This window comes from Ranitomeya variabilis, chromosome 3 (genome assembly GCF_051348905.1).
Source record: "Ranitomeya variabilis isolate aRanVar5 chromosome 3, aRanVar5.hap1, whole genome shotgun sequence".
Lineage (NCBI taxonomy): Eukaryota > Metazoa > Chordata > Amphibia > Anura > Dendrobatidae > Ranitomeya > Ranitomeya variabilis.
This window is the reverse complement of record NC_135234.1, coordinates 718,538,357-718,564,551: the sequence shown is the minus strand read 5'-3', so window position 1 is coordinate 718,564,551 and position 26,195 is coordinate 718,538,357. Positions and strand designations below refer to the sequence as shown.

Genomic DNA, 26,195 nt, shown 5'->3' with positions numbered 1-26,195 from the left:
CAATGGTAGTCAGATGGGTGGCGTTTTGTGCCCAGGTCCTTCAGGTGTTCAGTTTTCCTGTTCCTATTACAAATCCCCCAATGCCATTGTGATCCTAGCCTATTGACAATCTGTAGTCTTGCTTTTCCTTTGGCGATTTGATTTATCCGTAGTCTGTTTTCTCATGGAGGTTAATTTGAAAACTGAAAAATGCAAACGATAAAAATGATTTTCTTCTCTAACCTAGTGGCAAAAAGTTAGAAGCACTTAAGACTGAAAACATACGTTAAAGCGGTTGTTTAGCCCTCATCTAAATCTTTATAGGTGGCATAGATTAGGCAGACTCACCGCTGTCACCTCCAGTGCAGGCCATTCTTGTGGTCTTCCTCAGAGTTTGAAACAATAGCATTCCAGTCATTGGTCCTCAGAACGTGCAGATGGATGCACGCTCTGGTGACTGAAGCAACGCCTCATAAAAGGAGTAGGGGAGGTGGAAACAGCCGAGCTGAGACCATGCATATCCATGTTCTCAGACAGAGATTGTCTTGCGCTTTGTGTCTTTGAGGTCTGGGACCACCAGCATTTTTCAAGAACTGAAGGGACTCTTACCCAATGGAAAGTTTTATGCCACTGGTCCTTGACAAACTATAAGACTTATTCAACAACATTTCCCTTAATTGTATAGTGACAAACTCATTTTGACCTTAGGTTATTTTATGAATGGGTCGTTTCCACTAATGTTCTATCAGTAATAAGATGAAGATTTTCTTTACAAAAGTTATTTGCATCGGATGAAGTAGTTGAGCTCGCACACGTATTGTATTGTGATCCTGTTGGTATATTTTGTTTTTCTGTTTTGGTTAATATTTATTTTCTGGTGTGCGATTAACATTGTATCAACATCGTCTCCATTTTAATATAAAGTATTCTTCATTAGGACAATGTTTCTACTTGGCCTTTACCGGTTAGAATCTTAATCAAGAATGAAGCAGGCACGAAGGTTGATATCTCTGAATCTTTGGTTACAGCGGGATTAGCGCTGAGAGATCGAAGGTCTGTACCCATTAATTATAACCTACAACATCACATCTAATTCGTGTATTGAAACACAGAAAGGGAGGATCTCGCGTTCATATATTTATTAAAACTTAAACAAAAAATAAAACTTAAAAAATGGGGAAGTGCAGGATTGGTGTTGCTGGCATTGTTACTGGAGGACTCAGAATGCCAGGGTATGTTCCTGCTACTAGCAGGCGAGCACAAAGCTAGAAGTGTTAGCTCCCAGTGATCACCCTGTACCATTCCTGCACACCACTCCCTAATTTATTGTAGCTTAGTGTCTGCTGGAGGCAGAAAAAAAAAAGTCAGCTCCTCCTCAGCAAGCGGCGCCCTCATACTTGCACCAAACTGCTCAGTTTAGCTTAATGTTACTTAGGAGGCAGATATGCAGATTACCTCTTCAGTGAGGAAGAGGACTAGAACTTTAGAGCCACCTATTGGTAGTAGCAATCCTAAAATTTTACAAATATGCAATATATTGTAGGGTATAGAATAACTGCTTACTACTAGAAAACCCTCTCTAAAATATATCTTTTATTCAGTTAATGGTAAAAACAACCTACATGCCTACTCAATGAAGGTGACACCGTGTGCACAAAAAAACCCACAAAAAAGTGTAAAAATATATATAAATATAATCTGTACAGGGCTATCTACCACCCAAGGGAGTCTACAGTAGTGATAGGCATATAGCCTCGGGGTTAGATTAGTACTCCCAAGATACTTTTGTAGCTCAAAAAACAATCTCTTCTCAGAGGATAATATGCAGAGTATAGCCCCTGCGAACACGAGCCTCAAAAAATACCCTACGGTCCTGGGTACTATCTAGAGAGTATAGGATATATCATAAGGTGATCTATGATAGTGCACCATCCATCACATTCTTACTCAGCCGACGTGACGAAATGAGTGATGTAATCCTGCGTTTGTACCTGTCTGAACACCTACCTAGATGCGGAGGTTGGCACCCTAAGATTACGAGAGATGGTGCCCTGTACAGTTAATATTTATATATATTTTTTTACACTTTTTTTTTTTTGCGCACACGGTGTCACCTTCATTGAGTAGTCATGTAGGTTGTTTTTACCATTAACTGATTAAAAGTTATATTTTAGAGAGGGTTTTCTAGTAGTAAGTAGCAATCCTAAAAGCCAATAACGACCCTTTAACCCCGTTCTGACATCCGACATACTATCCCGTCGAGGTGACCTGGGCCTGTCTGACCATCGACGGGATAGTACGTCATGCGATCAGCCGCCACTATGTTCCAGGAGCGGTCCGTGGCACTTTAACCCCCTGGAACACTGCGATCTTGTTTGATCCGGTGGCATAAGAAAGCACTGCGCAGGGAGGGGGCTCCCTGCGTGCTTCCCTTAGACCCTCAGAACAAAACGATGTGATCGCGTTGTTCCGAGGGTCTCCTCCCTGCAGGCCCCCAGATTCAAGATGCCTGCAGGGTCCTTCTGGGTCCTGCAGTTAGGTGGCTCGTCGGTGCCTGCTGAGAGCTGGCGCTGACAAGCCTCCTACACTGCCTGTCAGATCGCTTATCTGACAGTGGTCTGCAAAGTGTCAGATCAGCGATCTGACTTTATACAGTGGTAATGTAAAAAAAAAATGTGTAAAATTTTTTATTTATTTTTTTTTAAATCCTAAATAAAGAAAAAAAATAAATATTGTTCCAATAAATACAGCAAATTAAAAAAACCAAACAAAAGTACAATATTTATTATTGCCGTGTCCGTAACGACCCGACTTATAAAACCGTCCCACTAGAAGGGGTTACTTCAGTGAACTCTGTAAAAAAAAAAATAAATACATAAATAAATTTAAAAAAAAAGCAAAAAACAATGCTTTATCATCATACTGCCGAACAAAAAGTGGATTAACACGCGATTAAAAAGACGGATATAAATAAACATGGTGCCGCTGAAAATGTCATCTTGTCCCGCAAAAAACGAGCCGCCATACAGCGTCATCAGCAAAAAAATAAAGTTATAGCCCTCAGAATAAAGAGATGCAATAAGTTTTTAGATCATATTGTAATCGTACTGACCCGAAGAATAAAACTGCTTTATCAATTTTACCACACGCGGAACGGTATAAATGCCCCACCCAAAAGAAACTCATGAATCGCTGGTTTTTGTTCATTCTGCCTCCCAAAAATCATAATAAAAAGCGATCAAAAAATGTCATGTGCCTGAAAATGGTACCAATAAAAACGTCAACTCGTCCCACGAAAAACAAGAACTTACATGACCCTGTGGGCCAAAATGTGGAAGAATTATAGCTCTCAAAATGTGGTGATGCAAAAAATATTTTTGCAATAAAAAGCGTCTTTTTATGTGTGACTACTGCCAAACAAAAACCCGCTATAAATGGTAAATCAAACCCCCCTTGATCACCTTCTTAGTTAGGGAAAAATAATAAAATAAAAATGTATTTATTTCCATTTTCCCATTAGGGTTGGGGCTAAAGTTAGGGTTGGGGCTAAAGTTAGGGTTGGGGCTAAAGTTAGGGTTGGACTGGAGATGGGGTTAGGGTTTGGATTACGTTTATGGTTGGGATTAGAGTTGGGATTATTGTTAGGGGTGTGTCAGGGTTAAGGGTGCTGTTAGGGTTATGGTTAGTGTTGGGATTAGGGTTGTGTTGGGGTTAGGGGAGTGTTTCTATTTGTGAAAAACACGTCCGTGTCTCGCATGTGGAAACCAAGCTGTGGCGCCGGCACTCCAGAGTGGAGCGTGCGGCTGCATAGGAACACATGGAGCTGCACGCTCCGCTCCAATGTGCCGGCGCCAGAGCTTGGTTTCCACATGCGAGACACGGACGTGTTTCTCGCAAATGGAAAAGAGCCATTAGGGGTGTGTTGGGGTTAGGGGTGTGGCTAGGGTTGGGATTAGGGTTAGGCACGTGTTCAGGTTAGGTGTGTGGTTATGGTTAAGGTTGGAATTAGGGTTAGGGGTATGTTCGGATTAGGGGTGTGGTTAGAGTTATGGTTAGGTTTGGGATTAGGGATAGGCGCATGTTTGGGTTAGGTGTGTGGTTAGGGTTGGGATTAGGGTTAGGCGCTTGTTCGGGTTAGGTGTGTGGTTATGGTTGGGGTTAGGGGTGTGCTCGGATTAGGTGTGTGGTTAGGGTTATGGTTAGGTTTGGGATTAGGGATAGGCGCATGTTTGGATTAGGTGTGTGGTTAGGGTTGGGATTAGGATTAGGCGCGTGTTCGGGTTAGGTGTGTGGTTATGGTTAGGGTTGGGATTAGGGTTAGGGGTGTGTTAGGGTTGGAGTTAGAATTAGGGGGGGTTTCCACTGTTTAGGCACATCAGGGGCTCTGCAAACGCGACATGGTGTTTGATCTCCATTGCAGCCAATTCTGCGTTGAAAAAGTCAAACGGCGCTCCTTCCCTTCCGAGCTCTGCCATGCGCCCAAACAGTGGTTTACCCTCACGTGGGGTATCGGCGTACTCAGGACAAATTGCACAACAACAGAATTGTAGAAATTGGCCCGGTCATTAACATGCTAACCACCCTTGGGGTTAAAAGGGTTAACAAGTTGCCCCAAGACTTTGGATAAAAAAAAAGCCAAGCTAAAATCTCAATTTGCAGACAGTGTTTTGTTAGGCAATCCTTGCATGTGTTGCAGCTGTCGAACACCAGCGAGATATGCAGGAGCGGGGGACCCTTAACACTTTATTCCAGCACGTTCGCCCATCGCTTCTTGTAATCTTTTTAATGAAGCTTAATATACACCGACTATAGTACAGGACCACTAATTGCAAAATGGTCTCAGAAAAATTCAGTGCTTCTCTCAGAGGTGCTCTTCTGGGGAGGTTTCAAAGTTAAGTTTTCTTTTACTGCTGTCAAAAAAAAGTGAGAGGGAAAAAATGTGCTATTGCAGATTGACAGTTTGGTCGTTGGTGCAAAGGGAGCGTTCCCCAAGGCTTCTGGCACAGACAGCTTTACCATATGGGGAGATGTGGCTGAAGGACTGAGGAGAGTCAGTTCCTGTGACATCTAGCCAGCTTCAGAGCGGCACAAGCGGGCTGCAAACCTTCTTACGTGGGTAACCAGCCTGTTTGAGACCACACTGTGGCCAGTAACCTAGTCAGTGGGCTGTGCACAATGGAATTATAAATTCCAGTGTTCTTAAAAACAGATAGGATTTTTAATAAGAAGTCTATTGGAAAATTGCTGTTTTACAAGCATTTTGCAATTTTATCCACTTTTGATCTTGAGACAACCCCGTTTGTATTAGGTGGAGAATTAGAACATTACCTTGCGTACAGTATATGTTTGCTTTTTTTCTTCTATATATTACACATGATGACCGTTACTTATTTTATTTAAAGGATAAAAAAGCACAAGCCCATGTTAGAAACTACTGAGAAAAGTACAAGTATTTCGACTGAGAGTGGTCTTCAAGAGCATGATCCAGAGGATGACACTGAAAGTGATTCGCAGCCAGACAGCGCCAAGAGCATGGCAAGTGAGCAAAGTGATGCTGCAGTACCCAAAAAGCTAGCGATGGAGCCAGTGGTCGATGAGCCGTACCTGCCTCCTCTGCTACCTGAAGAGAAGACTTTCTCAGCTAAAGTCAGTCATGTCGGTGACGATGGAATCATCTACGTAATCCAGGAATGCTTGGGTAATGCTTTTTATTTTACAATGTAAAAACATGGCAGTCAAGACGAGTAAAGTGGATATGTATTATATGTTATCTCTTTATACTTTAAAAAATACTAAATGTCAAAGATGTGTAGTGTCTGTAAAGTTAGTTTTTGCGCCGTGTATTGAACGGCAAATTTATGGCAAATAATGGTGCTAGTTTTAGTGAAAATAGGTAGAACTTTTTTTTTTTTTTTTATAATCCTAGTTCACTTTAGATAACTTCCAACAGGTTTCCTAATTATTTTCCTGCTGATCCGTGGCCATTCTCCTCAGCATACACATTAATGACCTATACCATAGTTGGGCTAATAAATTCTTCCCGACAAGGCCAGATTTTCGTTTTGCTTTTTATTTTCCTCTATTTCTATCAAAAGCTATAAAAAATTTTTGTAGTTTTGAATTACGCTATCCATTTCTCTATACTAATGAAAAATGGTGACCAAATAAAATGAAAGTGAAATGGTAAAAAGAAAAGGAATGTATTTTCGCTATAGCTCTCTGGATTTCATTTTTCCAGAGTTTGTCATTGTGTAGTAAAAATGACCTGGTAACATAATTCTCCAGGTCAGTACGATTATGTTGATACCAAGCTTGTATAGTTTTATTTTTTATCATTAAATTTAGTGGGGAACATTCTTTGGGGAAAATTTGTTTAAAAGATAAGTAAAAGTAAATATTTTCTGCTACCATAATCTAGGTCCTGTAAAGTTTTTATTGTTCCATCTAGCTGTGGGAGAGCCTTGTTTTAAGCCTGGTCATCTGGAGTTTTTTTTATTGCTACCATTCTGGTGGTTGCATTTGATGTTTTTATTGCATTTTCGTAGTGAAGTTTGGGACCGATAGACCTCAGTTTTGGAATTTGTGTTTTTTCTCTTTTTCTTTTTGACTTGTACCATTTGGATTGATAAATCTTATATTTTGATAGCTCAGACTACTACATTGACAGTTTCCCGTCTATGGATATAATCATATCTTGGAAAATGCCTTTTAATGACAGGATGGCCCCTAATGACCACGGAATAATAAAAAAAAAATCCAGTATGATTTTTGTTCCTTGGTTTTGAAGGAGTCTCTCAAGATCAGGCTTCTCCAAAGGTTCCAAGACAAGCTGCAAAAAACCATTGGAGATCTCCCTTTGTCTCCAGGGACTGAAACACCTTGGAGGTATAGGGCCTCAAAGTATATAGTGTCTGAAGGGCCAGGAGATCACAATATTTTTTTATGTAAACTACAGTAAAAATAAAAAATAATGTTGTTTTTATTCCTCTTTATTTTTTAATTACAGTTTTATTACTTTAGATTTTGTTGATCCGTAACTAGTGTTGAGCGATACTTTCCGATATCGGAAAGTATCGGTATCGGAAAGTATCGGCCGATACCGTCAAAATATCGGATCTAATCCGATACCCGATCCCAATGCAAGTCAATGGGACGAAAATATCGGAATTAAAATAAACCCTTTATAAACTTGTAGGTTCATTCTACATGAAGGAAAACAACTAAGAATAATGTAGGATGTATTGGGGGACGTGGCGGAGACATTAAAGGCACAGAGGTTTAGCCCAATGTAATAGAATAGCAGGATTTTGGTTTTTTTTATGACGTTCGGCGGTAGAAAGATTTTGACTGTTAATTTTTTTTTTATTTTGTCAGATATTGATGTTTCACTACTTCCACGCCCTTCACCTTCTTTTTTACTTCTCCCACACTTTCTTCTTCATTATCCTCATCATCAGCTTCTTTGACATCAACTTCTTCACCTTATTCATCTTCATCTTCTACCTATTATTTTTTTGGTTACATTGTTCATATTCTTTTTATTTTACTATTATCTTCATCATATTCTACTTCTTCATCATATTCTTATTTGTGACAGGCATTCCCGTAGTTGTTATCTATAAAAGTTTGAAGATTACACCTTCCGTTCTGCCTGTCACAAAAGAGTTACATTTGTCCGCGTTCAGTTTGGCCTGCAGCATCAGGCTTTATCCAGGGGCACCATGAGGAGGAACGGACTCACCCCCATACACTGCTTAGTCTTCTTCTGCTTATAATTTAGATAATATTTTTTGCTCTGATATTTAGTGTTATGCTTAATGTTCTTCTGCTCTTTGTTCTGCAGCCTCTTGTTCTTCTGCTTCTCGGTCTTCCAGGTCGTCGTCTCCAGGGTCGTCGTCTCCGGGGTCGTCGTCATCGGGGTGGTCTTCAGGGTCGTCGTCTCCGGGGTCGTCGTCATCGGGGTGGTCTTCAGGGTCATCGTCTCCAGGGTCGTCGTCATCACGGTGGTTGTCGTCTCTGGTGTCGTCGTCATCTTAGGGGTGGTCTTCCGGGTCATCGTGTTTAGTCTCTTGAACTTGGAAATGTAGCAGAAGGTACAAGAAGGCTGAGAAAATGCCGAGAACCAGCTGATGGAACTGGAACTCGGATGGCTACCCGAAGGTCCAAGAGCCAATGGAACTACCGAGGACCAGCTGACGTTACTGGAACCCGGTTACTAAGCAGGAGGTACCCGTGCCTGAAAGCACTACCAAGGACCACCTGACGTTGGTGGAACTCGGATACCCAGAGGGAGGCACCTAAGCCAAAGGCTCTGCCCGGAACCAGCTGACGGTACTGGAACCAGGATGGGGAGCAGAAGGTACAAGAGCAAAAGACACTGCCGAGAACCAGCTGACGGTGCTGGAACCCGGATGGGTAGCCGAAGGTCCAAGAGCCAATGGAACTACCGAAGACCAGCTGACGTTACTGGAACCCGGTTACTAAGCAGGAGGTACCCGTGCCTGAAAGCACTACCAAGGACCACCTGACGTTGGTGGAACTCGGATACCCAGAGGGAGGCACCTAAGCCAAAGGCTCTGCCCGGAACCAGCTGACGGTACTGGAACCAGGATGGGGAGCAGAAGGTACAAGAGCAAGTGTCTGCGTGGCTTTTGCAGGACACGATGCCGGCTGCACAGCAGGGGAACAGCTGGCGGTGCTGAACCCCACTGACACATTGGCTGGTGTTTTTCTCTGTGCAGCTAGCAGTACCGGGCCCCAACTGGCGGTGTTAGAGCCCGGGGTCAGCAGGAGGAGGAGATGGAGCAGAGTGTAGGCCGAAGCCTGCACTGGCGGCAGCTTTGGGTCTGTTGTGCCTGCGTGGCAGTTGCAGGACACGTTGCCGGCTGCACAGCAGGGGAACAGCTGGCGGTGCTGAACCCCACTGACACATTGGCTGGTGTTTGGCTCTGTGCAGCTAGCAGTACCGGGCCCCAACTGGCGGTGTTGGAGCCCGGGCTCTGCAGGGGGAGCAGAGTGTAGGCCGAAGCCTACTTGAACCAATTTCAAAGGTAACCTTTAACCCCCCCTCAGGGGTTACAAAGTAGAAGAGCCACAGCTTATGCAGCAGTAGTGCTGCACAAGTCAAAGGTTGCTCTTTTAATTTTGCTCCTTGCACACGCTGAATGAAACACGTATAACATTTAGCCCTTTATACAGTCAAACTGTGTTGGAGGCGCGAGTTCCCTTTGTAATGAGACGCAGCACAGATGTCAAGAATCCCACCTTGGTGCTGGGTGCAGCCTCCTGAGCGTTGTTATTTGCTGTACAGGAGTCTGCGCTGTCGTGTTATCCCCTGGCCTAGCGCTGTTAGCGCTGCCCATCTTCTGACCTCATTTAATGTCGGCCGCTGTGGTTCGCGATGACCATGAATCCCAGCCCCTCAGTGTCTTAACATTGTTAAAACACTGCGGGGCTGGGATTCATGGCCTGGCGCAGCACATATTATGTTCGCCTCTCACACTCGGGTCCTTACACCCGCTTCAGACTGTGCGGCGTCAGCTGATCCCTTATCGCATGCCACGGCCATGAAGCCGCACAGTCTGAAGAAGGCGGAAGGAGATGAGGGACAGGCGAACTGATGCACTGCTCATGCCCATCAATCACACCCTCGCAGTCCCAAGAAATAAGACACCGAGGGGCGTTGTGTGGGTCAGGGCGGCCGCAGAGGCGCAGGCAGCCAAACAATGATGCCAGAAGACGGGCAGCACTACCAAGGGGGTTGCAGCGTGTCATTACAAAGGAAAGTCACACCCCCGGGACGGTTAAATGGTCACACAGAGGACACATTTCAGACGTGTTTTCAGTTCCACATGTGCGAGGAGAATACGTTTATGAGCCACCTTGCACACATGCAGCATTACCGCTGTACAAGGTGGCCTTAAAAACGTACAAACGCCTGGGGGAGGGGGGACAGGTTCCCTTCAATTTCAGTTCTTGTGTCTGCGTGGCTTTTGCAGGACACGATGCCGGCTGCACAGCAGGGGAACAGCTGGCGGTGCTGAACCCCACTGACACATTGGCTGGTGTTTTTCTCTGTGCAGCTAGCAGTACCGGGCCCCAACTGGCGGTGTTAGAGCCCGGGGTCAGCAGGAGGAGGAGATGGAGCAGAGTGTAGGCCGAAGCCTGCACTGGCGGCAGCTTTGGGTCTGTTGTGCCTGCGTGGCAGTTGCAGGACACGTTGCCGGCTGCACAGCAGGGGAACAGCTGGCGGTGCTGAACCCCACTGACACATTGGCTGGTGTTTGGCTCTGTGCAGCTAGCACATCTGGGCCCCAACTGGCGGTGTTAGAGCCCAGGGTCAGCAGGAGGAGGAGAGGGAGCAGAGTGTAGGCCGAAGCCTGCACTGGAGCAAGTTGAAAGGGAAACTTTAACCCCCCCCCCCCCCCAGGCGTTTGTAGCTGAAAGAGCCATCGTGTACAGCACTAATGCTGGAAAAGGTAAACTTAGCTCTTTTAATTATGGTCCTTGCACATGCTGAACCTAACACTTATAAAAAGTGTCCCCTCCTACCGTGATACTGTCCGGTAGGTGGAACTTTCCTTTGTGATGTGACGCAGCACAGCCGTCATTCTTACCCCCTTGGCGCCGTGCGCCGCCTCCTCAGCGTTGTTTGAATCAGTCCCGGAGCCTGCGCTCTTAGGTTAGCCCTTGGCCATGCACACATTTTGCGCTGCCCGTCTTCTGACATCATTTGGTGTCAGGCTGGCTGCCTGACTGTGCGGTGTCACGGCCGTGGCATGCTATTAGGGACCAGCTGACACCGCACAGTTTGAAGAAGCCGTAGGGAGATGAGTGAGAGGTGGAGGTTCAGATATGCACTGCGCATGTCCATGGATCTCAGGCCCCCAGTGGGATTAAATCAGAAGACAGTACGAGGCGGGCTCTCGGCCAGCGCGGCCGCACAGGCGCAGCCAGCCTGACACCAAATGATGTCAGAAGACGGGCAGCGCTAAATGTGTGCATGGCCAAGGGCTAACCTAACAGCGCAGGCTCCGGGACTGATTCAAACAACGCTGAGGAGGCGGCGCACGGCGCCAAGGGGGTAAGAATGACGGCTGTGCTGCGTCACATCACAAAGGAAAGTTCCACCAACCGGACGGTATCACGGTAGGAGGGGACACTTTTCATAAGTGTTAGGATCAGCATGTGCAAGGAGCACCACGAAAAGAGGCACTTTTTCCCTTTGCATCATTACTGCTGCACAAGGTGGCTCCTTCAGTAACAAACGCCTGGGGGGGGGGGGGGGGACAGGTTCCCTTAAATTTAACTTGTTGTGCCTGCGTGGCGGTCGCAGTACACGTTGCCGGCTGCACAGCAGGGGAACAGCTGGCGGTGCTGAACCCCACTAACACATTGGCGAGGTGTTTGGCTCTGTGCGGACAGCACTTGTGGACGGCAACTAGCGGTGTTGGAGCCCAGGGACAGGTGGAGGAGGAGGAGGTAGGAGGGATTGCCACACACACAGCTGGGGAACAGCTGACGTTACTGAACCCCAATAACAGAGGAGCGACTGTTGGGACTGTGCGGACAGCACTTCTGGACGGCAACTAGCGGTGTTGGAGCCCAGGGACAGGTGGAGGAGGAGGAGGTAGGAGGGATTGCCACACACACAGCAGGGGAACAGCTGACGTTACTGAACCCCAATAACAGAGGAGGGACTGTTGACTGTGCGCACAGCACTACCAGGCAACAACTAGCGGTGTTGGAGCCCAGGGACAGGAGGGGGAGGTGGAGGAGATAGGAGGGATTGCCACACACACAGCAGGGGAACAGCTGACGTTACTGAACCCCAATAACAGAGGAGCGACTGTTGGGACTGTGCGGACAGCACTTCTGGACGGCAACTAGCGGTGTTGGAGCCCAGGGACAGGTGGAGGAGGAGGAGGTAGGAGGGATTGCCACACACACAGCTGGGGAACAGCTGACGTTACTGAACCCCAATAACAGAGGAGGGACTGTTGGGACTGTGCGGACAGCACTTCTGGACGGCAACTAGCGGTGTTGGAGCCCAGGGACAGGTGGAGGAGGAGGAGGTAGGAGGAGGTAGGAGGGATTGCCACACACACAGCAGGGGAACAGCTGACGTTACTGAACCCCAATAACAGAGGAGGGACTGTTGGGACTGTGCGTACAGCACTACCAGGCAACAACTAGCGGTGTTGGAGCCCAGGGACAGGTGGAGGAGGAGGAGGTGGAGGAGGTAGGAGGGATTGCCACACACACAGCAGGGGAACAGCTGACGTTACTGAACCCCAATAACAGAGGAGGGACTGTTGGGACTGTGCGTACAGCACTACCAGGCAACAACTAGCGGTGTTGGAGCCCAGGGACAGGTGGAGGAGGTGGAGGAGGTAGGAGGGATTGCCACACACACAGCAGGGGAACAGCTGACGTTACTGAACCCCAATAACAGAGGAGCGACTGTTGGGACTGTGCGGACAGCACTTCTGGACGGCAACTAGCGGTGTTGGAGCCCAGGGACAGGTGGAGGAGGAGGAGGTAGGAGGAGGTAGGAGGGATTGCCACACACACAGCTGGGGAACAGCTGACGTTACTGAATCCCAATAACAGAGGAGGGACTGTTGGGACTGTGCGTACAGCACTACCAGGCAACAACTAGCGGTGTTGGAGCCCAGGGACAGGTGGAGGAGGAGGAGGTAGGAGGGATTGCCACACACACAGCTGGGGAACAGCTGACGTTACTGAACCCCAATAACAGAGGAGCGACTGTTGGGACTGTGCGGACAGCACTTCTGGACGGCAACTAGCGGTGTTGGAGCCCAGGGACAGGTGGAAAAGCAGAGGAACACAATGTAGGCCGAAGCCTGAGAAAGTCGAAAGGGAACCTTTAACCCCCCCCCCCAAGGCGTTTGTAGCTGAAAGAGCCAGCTTGTGCAGCACAAAAGATGCAAAAGGAAAAGGTGGCTCTTTTCATCATGCTCCTTGCAAACACAGAACTAAACACTTATAAAATGTGTCCCCTGAAACCGTGAAACCGTCCCGGAGGTGGGACTTTCCTTCGTAATATGACGCAGCACAGCCGTCATTCCTACTCCCCCGGCGCCGCGCCCCGGCTCCTCAGCGTAGTTTGATTCCGTCCCGGAGCCTGCGCTGTTATGTTATCCCTTGGCCAGGCACACTTAGCGCTGCCCATCTTCTGACATCATTTGGTGTCAGGCTGGCTGCGCCTGTGCGGCCGCGCTGGCCGAGAGCCCGCCTCGCAGTGTCTTCTGATTTTATCCCACTGGGGGCCTGGGATCCATGGCCATGCGCAGTGCATATCCTCGCCTCTCACTCCCCTCCCTACGGCTTCTTAAGACTGTGCGGTGTCACGGCCGTGGCATGCTATTAGGGACCAGCTGACACCGAACAGTCTGAAGAAGCCATAGGGAGATGAGTGAGAGGTGGAGGTTCAGATATGCGCTGCGCATGTCCATGGATCCTAGGCCCCCAGTGGGATTAAATCAGAAGACACTGCGAGGCGGGCTCTCGGCCAGCGCGGCCGCACAGGCGCAGCCATCCTGACACCAAATGATGCCAGAAGACTGGCAGCGCTAAGTGTGCCTGGCCACGGGATAACATAACAGCGCAGGCTCCGGGACGGAATCAAACAACGCTGAGGAGCCGGGGTGCGGCGCCAGGGGGGGGAGGAATGACGGCTGTGCTGCGTCATATTACGAAGGAAAGTCCCACCTCCGGGACGGTTTTACGGTATCAGTGGACACATTTTATAAGTGTTAAGTTCTGCGTGTGCAAGGAGCTAAACCAAAATAGCTACCTTTTCCTTGTGCAGCATTACTGCTGCACAAGGTGGCTCTTTCAGTAACAAACGCCTTGGGGGGGGGGGACAGATTCCCTTACATTTCAGTTGTTGTGTCAGCGTGGCGGTCGCATGACACATTGCCGGCTACACAGCTGGGGATCAGCTGACGTTACTGAAACCCAATAACACTGGGTCGTATGTTTTGACTGTGCAGACGGCACTTCTGAGCCTCAACTGGCGGTGTTGGAGCCCAGGAATTTAAGTTCAGGTGGTAGAAAGATGAACACAACAGGAGACCTGGATAACGTATACAGTGACCTAATTATTTAATCAGGAGGAGGAGTGGCAAATTCCTGCGAGATCCAGGCCTTGTTCATTTTCAGGAAAGTAAGCCGGTCAACGTTATCGGAGGATAGTCGCATGCGACGGTCAGTTAGTACACCACCTGCAGCACTAAAGACGCGTTCCGATAATACACTAGCCGCAGGGCAAGCCAGCACCTCCAATGCATACTGGCTTAGCTCTGGCCATGTATCCAGCTTTGAGACCCAAAACTTGAAAGGTGAAGAGCCGTCTGGGAGTACAGCAAGAGGGCAAGACATGTAGTCTGTCACCATCTGACGGAACCGTTGCCTCCTGCTGACTGGAGCCGTCTGTGATGGTGTAGACTTTTGTGGGGGGCACAGAAAACTGTGCCACAGTTGGGCCATACTGGTCTTGCCTTGGGCAGAGGCACTGCTTCTGCTCCCTCTTTGTGCAGAGCCTCCACCACTGCCTGGACGCACTGAGCTGCTTTGGAATGCACTAGCAGCACTTCTCTCAGTTGGAATGGAGAAGATGATGGAATTCACCAGTGTGTCTTGGTACTCCCGCATTTTTCGCTCCCGGTTCAACGGTGTGATGATGCTTTCTACGTTGTCCCGGTAGCGAGGATCGAGGAGGGTGAACACCCAATAATCAGACATGTTGAGAATGTGGGCGATGCGGCGGTCGTTTCTCAGGCACTGCAGCATGTAATCCACCATGTGCTGCAGACTGCCAACTGCCCAAGAAATGCTGTCCCCTGTTGGAGGCGTGATCTCTGCCCGCTCGTCATCACCCCACCCTCGCTGTACACACTGAGTACTGGACAATTCGGTAACTCCCTCCTCTGGACGGATGTCTTCCTCCTCCATTGACTCCTCCTCATCCTCCTCACAAACTGTCCCCTGCCTACGCGTTTGTGAGGAACCATGTGGCGCTGACTGTCCAGAAGATGATGGAAATGGTGAATCCTCATCCTCCACCTCTTCCACAACATCATCCCTTAGCGCTTGCAGTGATTTTTCAAGCAGGCAGATAAGGGGGACAGTCATGCTGACTAGTGCATCATCTGCACTCGCCATCCGCGTGGAATAATCAAAGGGACGCAAAACCTGGCAGACGTCATTCATAGTGGCCCACTCTGTGGTTGTGAAGTCTGTACGGCGCTGACTGCGACTTCTTTGCGCCTGAAGCAGCTGGTACTCCATTACAGCTTGCTGCTGCTCACACAACCGCTCCAACATATGTAACGTGGAATTCCACCTGGTAGGTAGGTCACATATGATGCGATGTTCCGGCAGGCGGTGTCGGCGCTGCAGAGCCGCAATGCGCGCTTTTGCCGTGCTGGAACGCCGCAAGTGAGCACACTCTAGGCGGACCTTGTGCAGCAGTGCATCAAGATCCGGATAGTCCCTCAAAAAGCTCTGCACGACCAAATTGAGCACATGTGCCAGACATGGGATGTGAGTGAGGTTGCCGAGGCCCAGAGCTGCCACCAGATTTCGGCCATTATCACACACTACCATGCCTGGCTGGAGATTCGCTGGCACAAACCACACATCGCTCTCCTGCTTGATGGCATTCCAGAGCTCCTGCGCTGTGTGGCTACGATTCCCCAAAAAAATTAATTTCAAGACGGCCTGTTGACGTTTGGCCACGGCTGTGCTCATGTCGGTCGTAACAGGTACACGTTCATCACGGGTCCATGTGGAGGTGGACTGTGACGGCTCCTGCAGCGATGATTCTGAGGAACTGGTGTAAGAGGAGGAGTCAATGCGTACAGAATGGATTCCTGCAATCCTTGGAGTGGGCAGGACACGTCCTGCGCCACTCGCACGGTCTGTACCCGGTTCAACGACATTAACCCAATGGGCAGTGAGGGAAAGGTATCGCCCCTGTCCATGTTGACTGGTCCACACATCGGTGGTGAGGTGGACCTTGCTACTGACGGCGTTCAGTAGCGCGTGTTTTATGTGTCCCTCCACATGCTTGTGCAGGGCAGGGACGGCTTGCCTGCTGAAGTAAAAGCGGCTGGGCACATTTGTACTGTGGGACTGCCAATGACATCAAGTCACGGAAGCTGTCAGTCTCCACCAGCCTGAATGACAGCATTTCCAGTGACAGAAGTTTGGCAATGCCTGCAGTCAGAGCCTGTGCTCGTGGGTGGTTTGACGAGAAAGGCCGCCTTTTCTCCCATGCCTGTACTACCGATGGCTGTAGACTGGGCTGGGAGTGTGTGGATGACTGGGAAAGTGGTGCTGCGGGTGGAATTACAGCGGGTCTCTGGACAACAGGGCCAGAGGTTCTTCCACGGCGATCCTGGGAGGAAGCCGAACCAGCTGCGTGTGAGCTAGAGGAAGAGGCAACACAAGCTGAAGAGGTGGTAGCTGCCGCTGTTGGTTGGCCTAGCTCTTCAGTGTGTTTTTCTAACTCCGCCGGGTGCCTGTTGCGCACATGTTTCCACATGTTGGAGGTATTGAGGTTGCTGACATTTCGACCTCTTTTGACTTTTTGATGACACACCTTGCATCTGACATAGCAAATGTCATCTGCAACTGTGTCAAAAAAGGACCAGGCACTGCAAGTCTTGGGAGCGCCCTTTTTGGCTTTTGGAAGAGACATGCTCCTAACGGGTGCCAAAGCGGAGGCTGCAGGATCCGCAGTCCTCCCCCTCCCTCTCCCTCTTTGGGCCGTACGGGGAATCTCTTCCTCAGAGCTGCTCCCACCACCTTCCTGTCCCTCACGCCAAGATGGGTCAAGGACCTCATCATCTACACTACCCTCTGCCCCCAACTGCTCCTCCTGGGTAGTCTCAGCAGCAGAGCACGCACCAGTAAGTGGCACCTGAGTGTCATCATCAGCTGATGCGGCCTGCGATGTGGTGACCGGAGCCACTGGCCCACCCGCCTCTTCAGAGGAAGAGAGAAAAAGCTGTTGGGCATCACTGCACCCTGCCTCTTCTTCCATTTCTCCAATGCTGCTTGGCTGGCCCCCTGTTTCCAAGCCAAGAGATTCAGAGAACAGAAGTAGAGACGGCTCCTGTCCTGGGCTCTCTGTCTGCCTGGGCAATTTGGCAGGTGGTGAAGAGACAGATGGCTGCTCTCCAGTGCTCTGTGTCTGAGAGGATGTGGCACTAATTGAAGTTGATGCATTAGCTGCCATCCATCCGACAACGGCTTCAATTTGTTCTTCACGCAGCAGCGGTGTACGGCGCTCTGACACAAAGCTGCGCATGAATGACTGTTGCCTGGTGAAAGTGGGTGCTGATGAGTCACCGGTGCCCGCAGCAGGCACAGAATCCCCACGTCCCCTCCCTGCTCCACGCCCACGTGCCTTACTCACTGCCTTCTTCATCTTGGTTGACTGATAAAGATAAGCAGAAAAGTACTAACGGCTTTGTGTGCTTATTCCTGAGCAACTCCTCCTAACAGGTATAAGAAACACTAATTTTCTAAAGTGTGGACTAGACTTTAATATGAGCTAATGTGGCCTACACAAATGTAAAGTGGTGTAACTGGTGTGTTTGGTGAACTTTATTATTTATTTATTTTTTGGGGGCTGAACTGACAACGGATAGAGCTGCAGTCACACGGAGACCGTGCAGACAGACGTAAACGGCGCTGCAAGGCCCAAAAACCCTCCTCTACGTTATCCTATGTAGTGTTTTTCCACAAGTTAGCTGGAGACGGGTGGAAAGACACTAATAGGATTTTTTTGAAAAAATGTGCAGCAGCCTGCACTACTTAAACCAAAATGAAAATTGATTTGGCGGTATGACGCAGTGAAGAACCCTGAGCTGGAGACAACCAGGCTATGGCTGCTCACAGACTACAGGGCGAGCTGCAGTCACACGGAGACCGTGCAGACAGCCGTAAACGGCGCTGCAAGGCCCAAAAACCCTCCTCTACGTTATCTTATGTAGTGTTTTTCCACAAATTAGCTGGAGACGGGTGGAAAGACACTAATAGGAATTTTTTTGAAAAAATGTGCAGCAGCCTGCACTACTTAAAACAAAATGAAAATTGATTTGGCGGTATGACGCAGTGAACAACCCTGAGCTGGAGACAACCAGGCTATGGCTGCTCACAGACTACAGGGCGAGCTGCAATCACACGGAGACCGTGCAGACAGCCGTAAACGGCGCTGCAAGGCCCAAAAACCCTCCTCTACGTTATCCTATGTAGTGTTTTTCCACAAATTAGCTGGAGACGGGTGGAAAGACACTAATAGGATTTTTTTGAATAAATTAGCAGCAGACTACACTACTTGAAAAAAAAAAAAAAAAAAAGAACAGTATGAGGCAATGAACCACCCTCCCTGAACTGAATACAACCAGCTATGGATGGCCTATGTGGCTGCACTCAGACTAGAGAGTGGGCTGCACTCACACACACACACACACACACACAGACCTTGCAGATCGCTGTGAAAACAGCGCTACAAGGCAAAAGCAAGGTGAATAGTAGGTGAACACAGCGGTTGCTAAATTAGCCTTTGGAAAGCACAAAGAAGCAAATCGCTATCTCTAAACTGTCCCTCAGTCAGCAAACAGCGTCCTGTCACTAACTGAATTCACAGCAGAGTGATCGCAAAATGGCGCCAGCGACTTTTAAACTGCATCATGACATCATTTCAGCAGCCAATCACAGCCTTGCCAGTAGTTTCATGCCCTCCATGCTAAACAGGATGTGCCCACACTTGGAATCATTCTCATTGGCTGAATTTCTGCATTTTGAATCTTGGAACTTCCGATTCCGGTATCCGATACGCGGCAAGTATCGGCCGATACCCGATACTTGCGGTATCGGAATGCTCAACACTATCCGTAACGCGATTGTGTCCACAAAAGAAAAAACTTACTGACATGCACAGAGTGGTTGTTTATGGTCACTTTTTGTGTTTTTGTGGTATAACTGTTAACCATGTAGACAATTAAGCCAAGTTATTCCGGTGTGGTTGAACAGGAGGATTAGTTGAGCTCGGTCGTCGCCACGTATTGTGGGACGTTCTATGATGTCTACTCCAAATTCAATTGTAAAATCCATGTACATGTTCAAAGGGAGAGAAGGACTCTTGCACACTTACTATCAGAACAGAACTTCTTTTATTACATCATCATCATCCAGGGTTTATAGAGGTTTTTTTTTACTGGACATATAGGCTATGTGCACACGTTGCAGATTTCCTGCAGAACTGCAGCGGATTTTTCTGCACAGAAAAGGTGCAGTTCCGCACTGTGATTTACAGTACAATGTAAATCAATGGTAAAAAAAAAAAAAGCTGTGCAGATGGTGCAGAAAAATCAGTGCGGAATTTCTGCAGATTTAAAAGAAGTGCATGTCACTTACTTTGTGCGGTTCTGCAGCGTTTCTGCACCCCTCCATGATAAAAATCCGCAGTGGTAAAATCTGCACAAAAACTGCACAAAATCCGCAACAAAAACGCACAAAAACTGCAGGAAATCTGCACCTGCAGATTCTGCCAGGAGATGCAGATTTAGTGCAGAAAATTCTGCACCACATTTCCTATATGTGCACATAGCCATATTGTAACAATATAATTGTCTTAGCTTAATATCTACATATGCGCTGGCATTAGCATACATACATCTAATTGGCTAATGTTAAAGGTACCGTCACACTCAGCAACTTTGCAACGAGAACGACAACGATCCGTGACGTTGCAGCGTCCTGGATAGCGATCTCGTTGTGTTTGACACGCAGCAGCGATCTGGATCCCGCTGTGCCATCGCTGGTCGGAGCTAGAAGTCCAGAACTTTATTTCGTCGCTAGGTCGGGGTGTATCGTCATGTTTGACATCAAAAGCAACGACGCCAGCAATGCCAGACATGGAGCTATCAACCAGCAAGAACGATAAGTGAGTCGCCGTTACGTCACTGGATCGCTCCTGCATCGTTCTGGAGCTGCTGTGTTTGACGTCTCTACAGCGACCTAAACAGCGACGCTGCAGCGATCGGCTCGTTGTCTATATCGCTGCAGCGTCGCTGAGTGTGACGGTACCTTAATACTATCTTCGCCCAGCTCTAGGGTCTAGGTGTGGCTCTACTTTCTTTACTTTCACTTTTCTGTTATCTCTAAGTCTCTAAAACAAAGAAATACCTGAGACCCTATTTCTAGATATTGACTCTATTTTGCATGTAAGGAGATGCACTTACAATAGGCAAAATGAAGTCAGGATAGATAATAATTCCTTCTTTCCCATGCTCTTAACAAAATATCCCCTTTGTTCAATCACTGATCTTGTCTTGCATTACTTTTGACAAGCCATCATCCAAATAGGACACAGGAAACCATAAGACCTCCCAAAGGAATCTCAAGGGTGGGAAAAGATAATATTGTAAAAGAAAACGGAAAAAACAAGGTGAAACCCATGTGAGTGCACTCCATCCTTAGACCGATACTCTACCAGAACAGCAGAGCGGATAGAGAGACATGAAGATACTACAGGAGAAAATAGATTTAGAAGTGGGAAAACCTCTACACGAACAACGATCTGATCATTAGAAGGAATAGGACCTATGCATGAAAGGATGTATGGCCCTGATCAGGTCCAGCATTCTTTTGGGGACTGCTCCTAGATCGAAAAAAGATAAACAAAGTTAGGGAAGAATGATCAACCTATTAAGGAGAAAAAGGAAAACTCCTTAAAATAAGGAACTGAACACAAGGTCACCTTTTCTCTGTGGAGAACAAGAAAGGGAAAACTACACTCGCCTAATGGAAGGAATTGACACAAGCAAGGCAACTTCCAGGATAAGAACGGAAGAATAAAAATGCGTGGGAAGGGCCCTGAATAACGACCAACTCCACATAAGCCTGGGGAATCGGGAAAGAGGTAGAGAGTGAACTGTGCCCGACCTAAGGATCAGAATCCAGAATATGCCTCATCTTGGGGGAACAATGTAGCAAACCAGAATAACGGCCCAACTGCAAAGCACCTCAGGGAAAGAAAACCATATTGGAACTGGAAGAATGGTTTGGGCCAGCGAAAAAGAGGCCTCCCATATTCAAGGATAGAGGAAGAATACCTTGCGGGGGACCTCATTGCCTTGATCATGGTCTTCAAGACCTGATCGGAGAAACCTGAAGTTCTAAACATCGTGGATTCAACAGCTGTCTCACTTGAGAGCCTGAGAATCCTGGTGGAAGAGAGTACCCTGGAAACAGGTCTGGACAAACTGGACGATCCAGGGAGTCGCTTCAAGAAGAATATCTACCTTCCGTCCCAGGACTAGCAAGCCCAATTCACAGCTGATGATTGACTGTTTCCACCTAGATCTTCATGATCCATGGGGGGGACCAGCAGAAGAAAGGGAAACTAAAAGGAAAATTGAACGGGAGATCGTCAGGGCATCAATTCAATTTGTAAGCGGTAAAAACGGAACCTCAAAATGAACTGAAGGATCGAGATGATCCACTTGGATACCGTCAGGTTCATTATAAGTAGTCCTGGTTAGATATCTTCAGAATCAGAAACCGCCCCTCCACATATAGTCCTTTGCAATCTGACAATTTTGCCGCTCAGTTGTCCACTTCGGAGATATTTTCTGCTGACAACCATCTACACACCTTGTTCCGCCAAGACCGAGTACAGGATACGTCTGACAAATCAATTGACAATGAGTGCCATCCTGAACAGTGATAAATGCCATGGCGTTGTCATGTTGGATACAGACCAGATATTTTGACAGAAAAGATCCTGCTAATAGAGGAGAGAAAAATAAATTGAATGTCTTCAAAATTTTCCAGCGATAATAATACTGAGTTACAGTAAAACTGCTCCCCAACCCAGGAGGCTGGCGTTTGCCATCACGACCTCCCTTTTGAAGTCGCGTGAAGGATCTCCTACAAGAATGAGGGTGGAACCTAAAACCAGGGGCTTGTAGACTCATGGAGGGAGAAGGGCCAGTCTGTTCTTGGAGATAACCAAACCATCCGGAGAAACAGAAGGAAGAGCTGGAGAGGCCTGTTATAGAACTGTGCAAAAGAGAACGCTACTATCAGAGCTACCCTATTGTCCAAAGGACTCAACAATGACATAGATAACCTAGAGAGGGGAGTCTAGGTAAGATGAAAAGCTGTGCTCTTCTTTTTTGTTTTTTTTTTTCAGGGATAAAGACTTCCTTTTCGGTATTGAGCAGCATGTCGAAGTCTATCCGCCAAGTAAAGATCAGAGATGCACTCAATAAGTTGATGGTGCAAGATTCTTCAAATCTATCAGGATGGATTGAGCAGGAGAGACAGAAGCATTGATCAAAAAGATGTCTAGAAGAGAGATTCCTGGACTGCAGGTGAGGGTAGTTGTTCTGAACTTCCATGAACATAGACATCTCTCAGACTCCATAGAGGAATTCACTGAATGCTTGGACTCCCTCCTAAGATGACACAGACAGACAGGACTATTCACCAGCTTGAGATCTCTTTGTGGTCTCACAGAGGGGCTCTTGTGAGAGAGTGGGAATGGAAAAGGTCTGATTGGAGGAAAGATGTAATGGTCTGGAAAAGACTAGAAGTTGAGGAGGAATTCCTTGGAGAACATGACTCATGGAGATGATACTCTCTAAAAATTGAGTGTCAGAGACTGTGGGGGTTCACCTGTTTCTGCAAGGAAGACTTTCATCCAGAGGAAAAACTTGTGTGGAAATATGCCGTTTTTGGAAAAGCAATTGACTGACAACCCTGAAAAGAGAAGAATAGCAATGGATCTTTGCATGTGGACCCGCATATCATAGAATCATAGAATGTTAGGATTTGGAAGGGACCTCCAGGGCCATCATGTCCAACCCCCTGCTCAATGTAGGTTTCACTAACTGATCTCAGACAGCTGTCTGTCCAGCTTCTGAAGACTTCCATTGAAGTAGAACTCACCACCTCTTGTGGCAGCCTGTTCCACTCATTAATCACTATCAAAAAGTTTTTTCTAATATGTGATCTGTATCTTCTCTCTTTCAGATTCATTCCATTGCTTCTTGTGTTTCCATGTGCAAATGAGAATAAGGATGATCCCTCTACACTGTGACATCCCTTCAGATATTTGTAGAACACTATTAAGTCCCGTATTAGCATTCTTCTTTGCAAGGTAAACATTCCCAGATCCTTTAAGGCCTCTTTCACACTTCCGTCTTTCTTTTTCTGTCACAATCCGTCGTTTTGTGAAAAAAAACGGATCCAGCAAATGGTGCTGCTGGATCAGTTTTTTCTCATGGACTTGTATTAGCGATGGAGGATTGTGACGGATGGCCACACATTTCATCCGTCGTGCGCTGGATCGGTCGTAAAATTGCTGTCCGTCGGGCGGAGACAACGCACAGAGGAACATTTTTTTCTGCACGTCGGAAAATCGCTCAGCGACGGATCCTGCGCTGCCCGTCGTTGGCCATAATGGAAGCCTATGGACGCAGGATCCGCCGCTGACTGTGAAAAGCAGGAATCCAGCGACGGATGCCGTCTTTTCAAACTGATCATGTGCGGAAGAATTTCCCGTCAGGGAAATTCTCTCTCGCTCTCTCTCTTTTTACTATTGATGCTGCTTATGCAGCATCAATAGTAAAAAAAGATAATGTTAAAAATAATTTAAAAAAAAATAAAAAAAAAATTGTGTTATTCTTACCTTCCGGCGTCCCCCGCAGCCCCCCGATGCTCGCAATGCTGCCAGCAGCTCTGGTTCCCAGTGATGCATAGCGAAATGACCTGAGACCGCTACGTCATCACAGGTCATTGTCTCCTATGCATCACTGGGAACGGAGCATCGGGAAGGCTGCTCAGGACACCGAAAGGTAAGAATATCACGACTTTTTAATTATTTAAAATTATTTTTATCATGGGTTGTGTTGTGTATGCGTTTTCACAGTGAAAAACTGCGGCGAAGACACATACACAACGTATGCACATAGCCTTCTAGGATGCACCGTAAAAAAAACTGCTCCAGTGCATCCATTTTTTACAATCAGCACATCAACATTTTGACGGATCCTGTGCAGATTGTAAAAACAGAAGTGTGAAAGAAGCCTAACCTTTTCTCATTTGGACATAGCTTGCACTCCACTCAACATTCTGGTAGCTCTTCTCTGAACTTTCTCCAGTTTTTCAATGTATTTTTTAAAATTTGGTGCCCAGAACTGAACACCGTATTAGAGATGACGTCTGACCAAGGAGGAGGGGGATAATTTTTTTCACGTGATCTAGACTCTATGCTTCTCTTAATACATCCTAGAACTGTTTGCCTTTTTTGTTGCTGCATCAAACTGTTAACTTATGTGCAGTCTGTGATCTATTAATATAACCAAGTGTTTTCACATGTGCTGTTGCTGACTAGTACACAATGCGACGGTTATCATAGTGTTGTTGAGAACCATCAGCTGCTTCAAAAGAGTTAAGAAGAGCTACTTATTCATAAGGGCATTCTGTTCTATGAGGTCCAACAACGTAGTTGCAGGAGTCCCGGAAGGGATACCCAGGTGCAGAAAAAACTGAGCAGGCAGAAAACAGCCTTGCCATGCCAGATCACTGGAGGTGGGCACAGAGGCTAACCCTACTAGGGAAGACCTAGCCAGGGATTCCACACGGCGCATATGGAATGACTGAGTGCAGAACATGATACATGGTCTTGGAAAACGCAACAACATCTTCACATGAGGAGAAGGACCCGTTCACTTGCCGGTCAGGCTGTCGGCACCTGAAGTCTAGCAAGGAAGGAAGAGACTAAAGGTACCTTCACATTAAGCGACACTGCAGCGATAGCGACAACGATGACGATCGCTGCAGCGTCGCTGTTTTGTCGCTGGAGAGCTGTCACACAGACCGCTCTCCAGCGACCAACGATGCCGAGGTCCCCGGGTAACCAGGGTAAACATCGGGTTGCTAAGCGCAGGGCCGCGCTTAGTAACCCGATGTTTACCCTGGTTACCATCGTAAAAGTAAAAAAAACAAACAGTACATACTCACCTGCGCGTCCCTCGGCGTCCGCTTCCTGCACTGTGTGAGCGCCGGCCCTAACAGCAGAGCGGTGACGTCACCGCTGTGCTTTTACTTTCACTTTAGGACCGGCGCTCAGTCAGATCAGGAAGCGGACGGCAGGGGACGCGCAGGTGAGTATGTACTGTTTGTTTTTTTTTACTTTTACGCTGGTAACCAGGGTAAACATCGGGTTACTAAGCGCGGCCCTGCGCTTAGTAACCCGATATTTACCCTGGTTACCAGCGTAAAACATCGCTGGTATCGTTGCTTTTGGTGTCAAACCTGACGCTAAACGCCGGTCTGACGACCAAATAAAGTTCTGAACTTTATTCAACGACCAGCGATATCACAGCAGGATCCTGATCGCTGCTGCGTGTCAAACTAAACGATATCGCTAGCCAGGACGCTGCAACGTCACGGATCGCTAGCGATATCGTTTAGTGTGAAGGTACCTTAACAGAAAATACAAACTCTCTGCAGATGTTGTCTTGTTGTGATCCGATTCTGGACCAAAAATCCAACATATACTGTATATAATACTGTATATAATCTATATAGTCTATCTTGTCGGGTCCTGCTGTGATTTTACTGTTAGAGATAGCTGAATTGCCGGCTTTTTATTTATCTACCTTTCTAATCTGTGTGTGTGTATATATATATATATATATATATATATATATATATATATATATATATATATATATATATATATATGTATGTGTATGTGTTTTGAAGAATATTTCCTTTGTGTGTGTGTAAATGACAAGAGAATTGCTCTGTTATAGCTCATGTTGAAATCGCATTGCAATCTCACTGCATTCCGATGTAAGTCGGATGCTAGGTGTTAAAATCGGATTTTACTTGCATGACACTCGTCTGACTTTGCAGGAACAAAATCAGACTGATTTTAAAATCTCTAGTGTGTCTTCGGCCTAACAGTGTTAATCCTTGAGCTGACATGCTGCCCTTTTGATTGATTTCTGAGGCGAAGAATCCTTTTAAAGCTACTTGGCTGATCACAGTAGCGGTCCATGTTGGTTCATGATAATTGGTGAAAGTGACTCACTCTGGGTGTTGGACAGAATACCGGTACTGGGCAGATATCTGCATAGGCAGAAGGACCATAGCTGCAG

At 47.3% G+C, this 26,195-nt stretch overlaps 1 protein-coding gene across 2 annotated transcripts in view; it reads left to right on the top strand.

The window, feature by feature from the left end:
- RNF17 (ring finger protein 17) overlaps positions 1-26,195 on the top strand; it is a 362,040-nt gene that overhangs the window by 212,560 nt on the left and 123,285 nt on the right. For both annotated transcript variants that reach the window (XM_077298329.1, XM_077298328.1), the window contains exons 24-25: positions 917-1,032; positions 5,382-5,677. In XM_077298329.1, the coding sequence (XP_077154444.1) occupies positions 917-1,032; positions 5,382-5,677 (412 nt within the window). The remainder of the gene's footprint in view (positions 1-916; positions 1,033-5,381; positions 5,678-26,195) is intronic.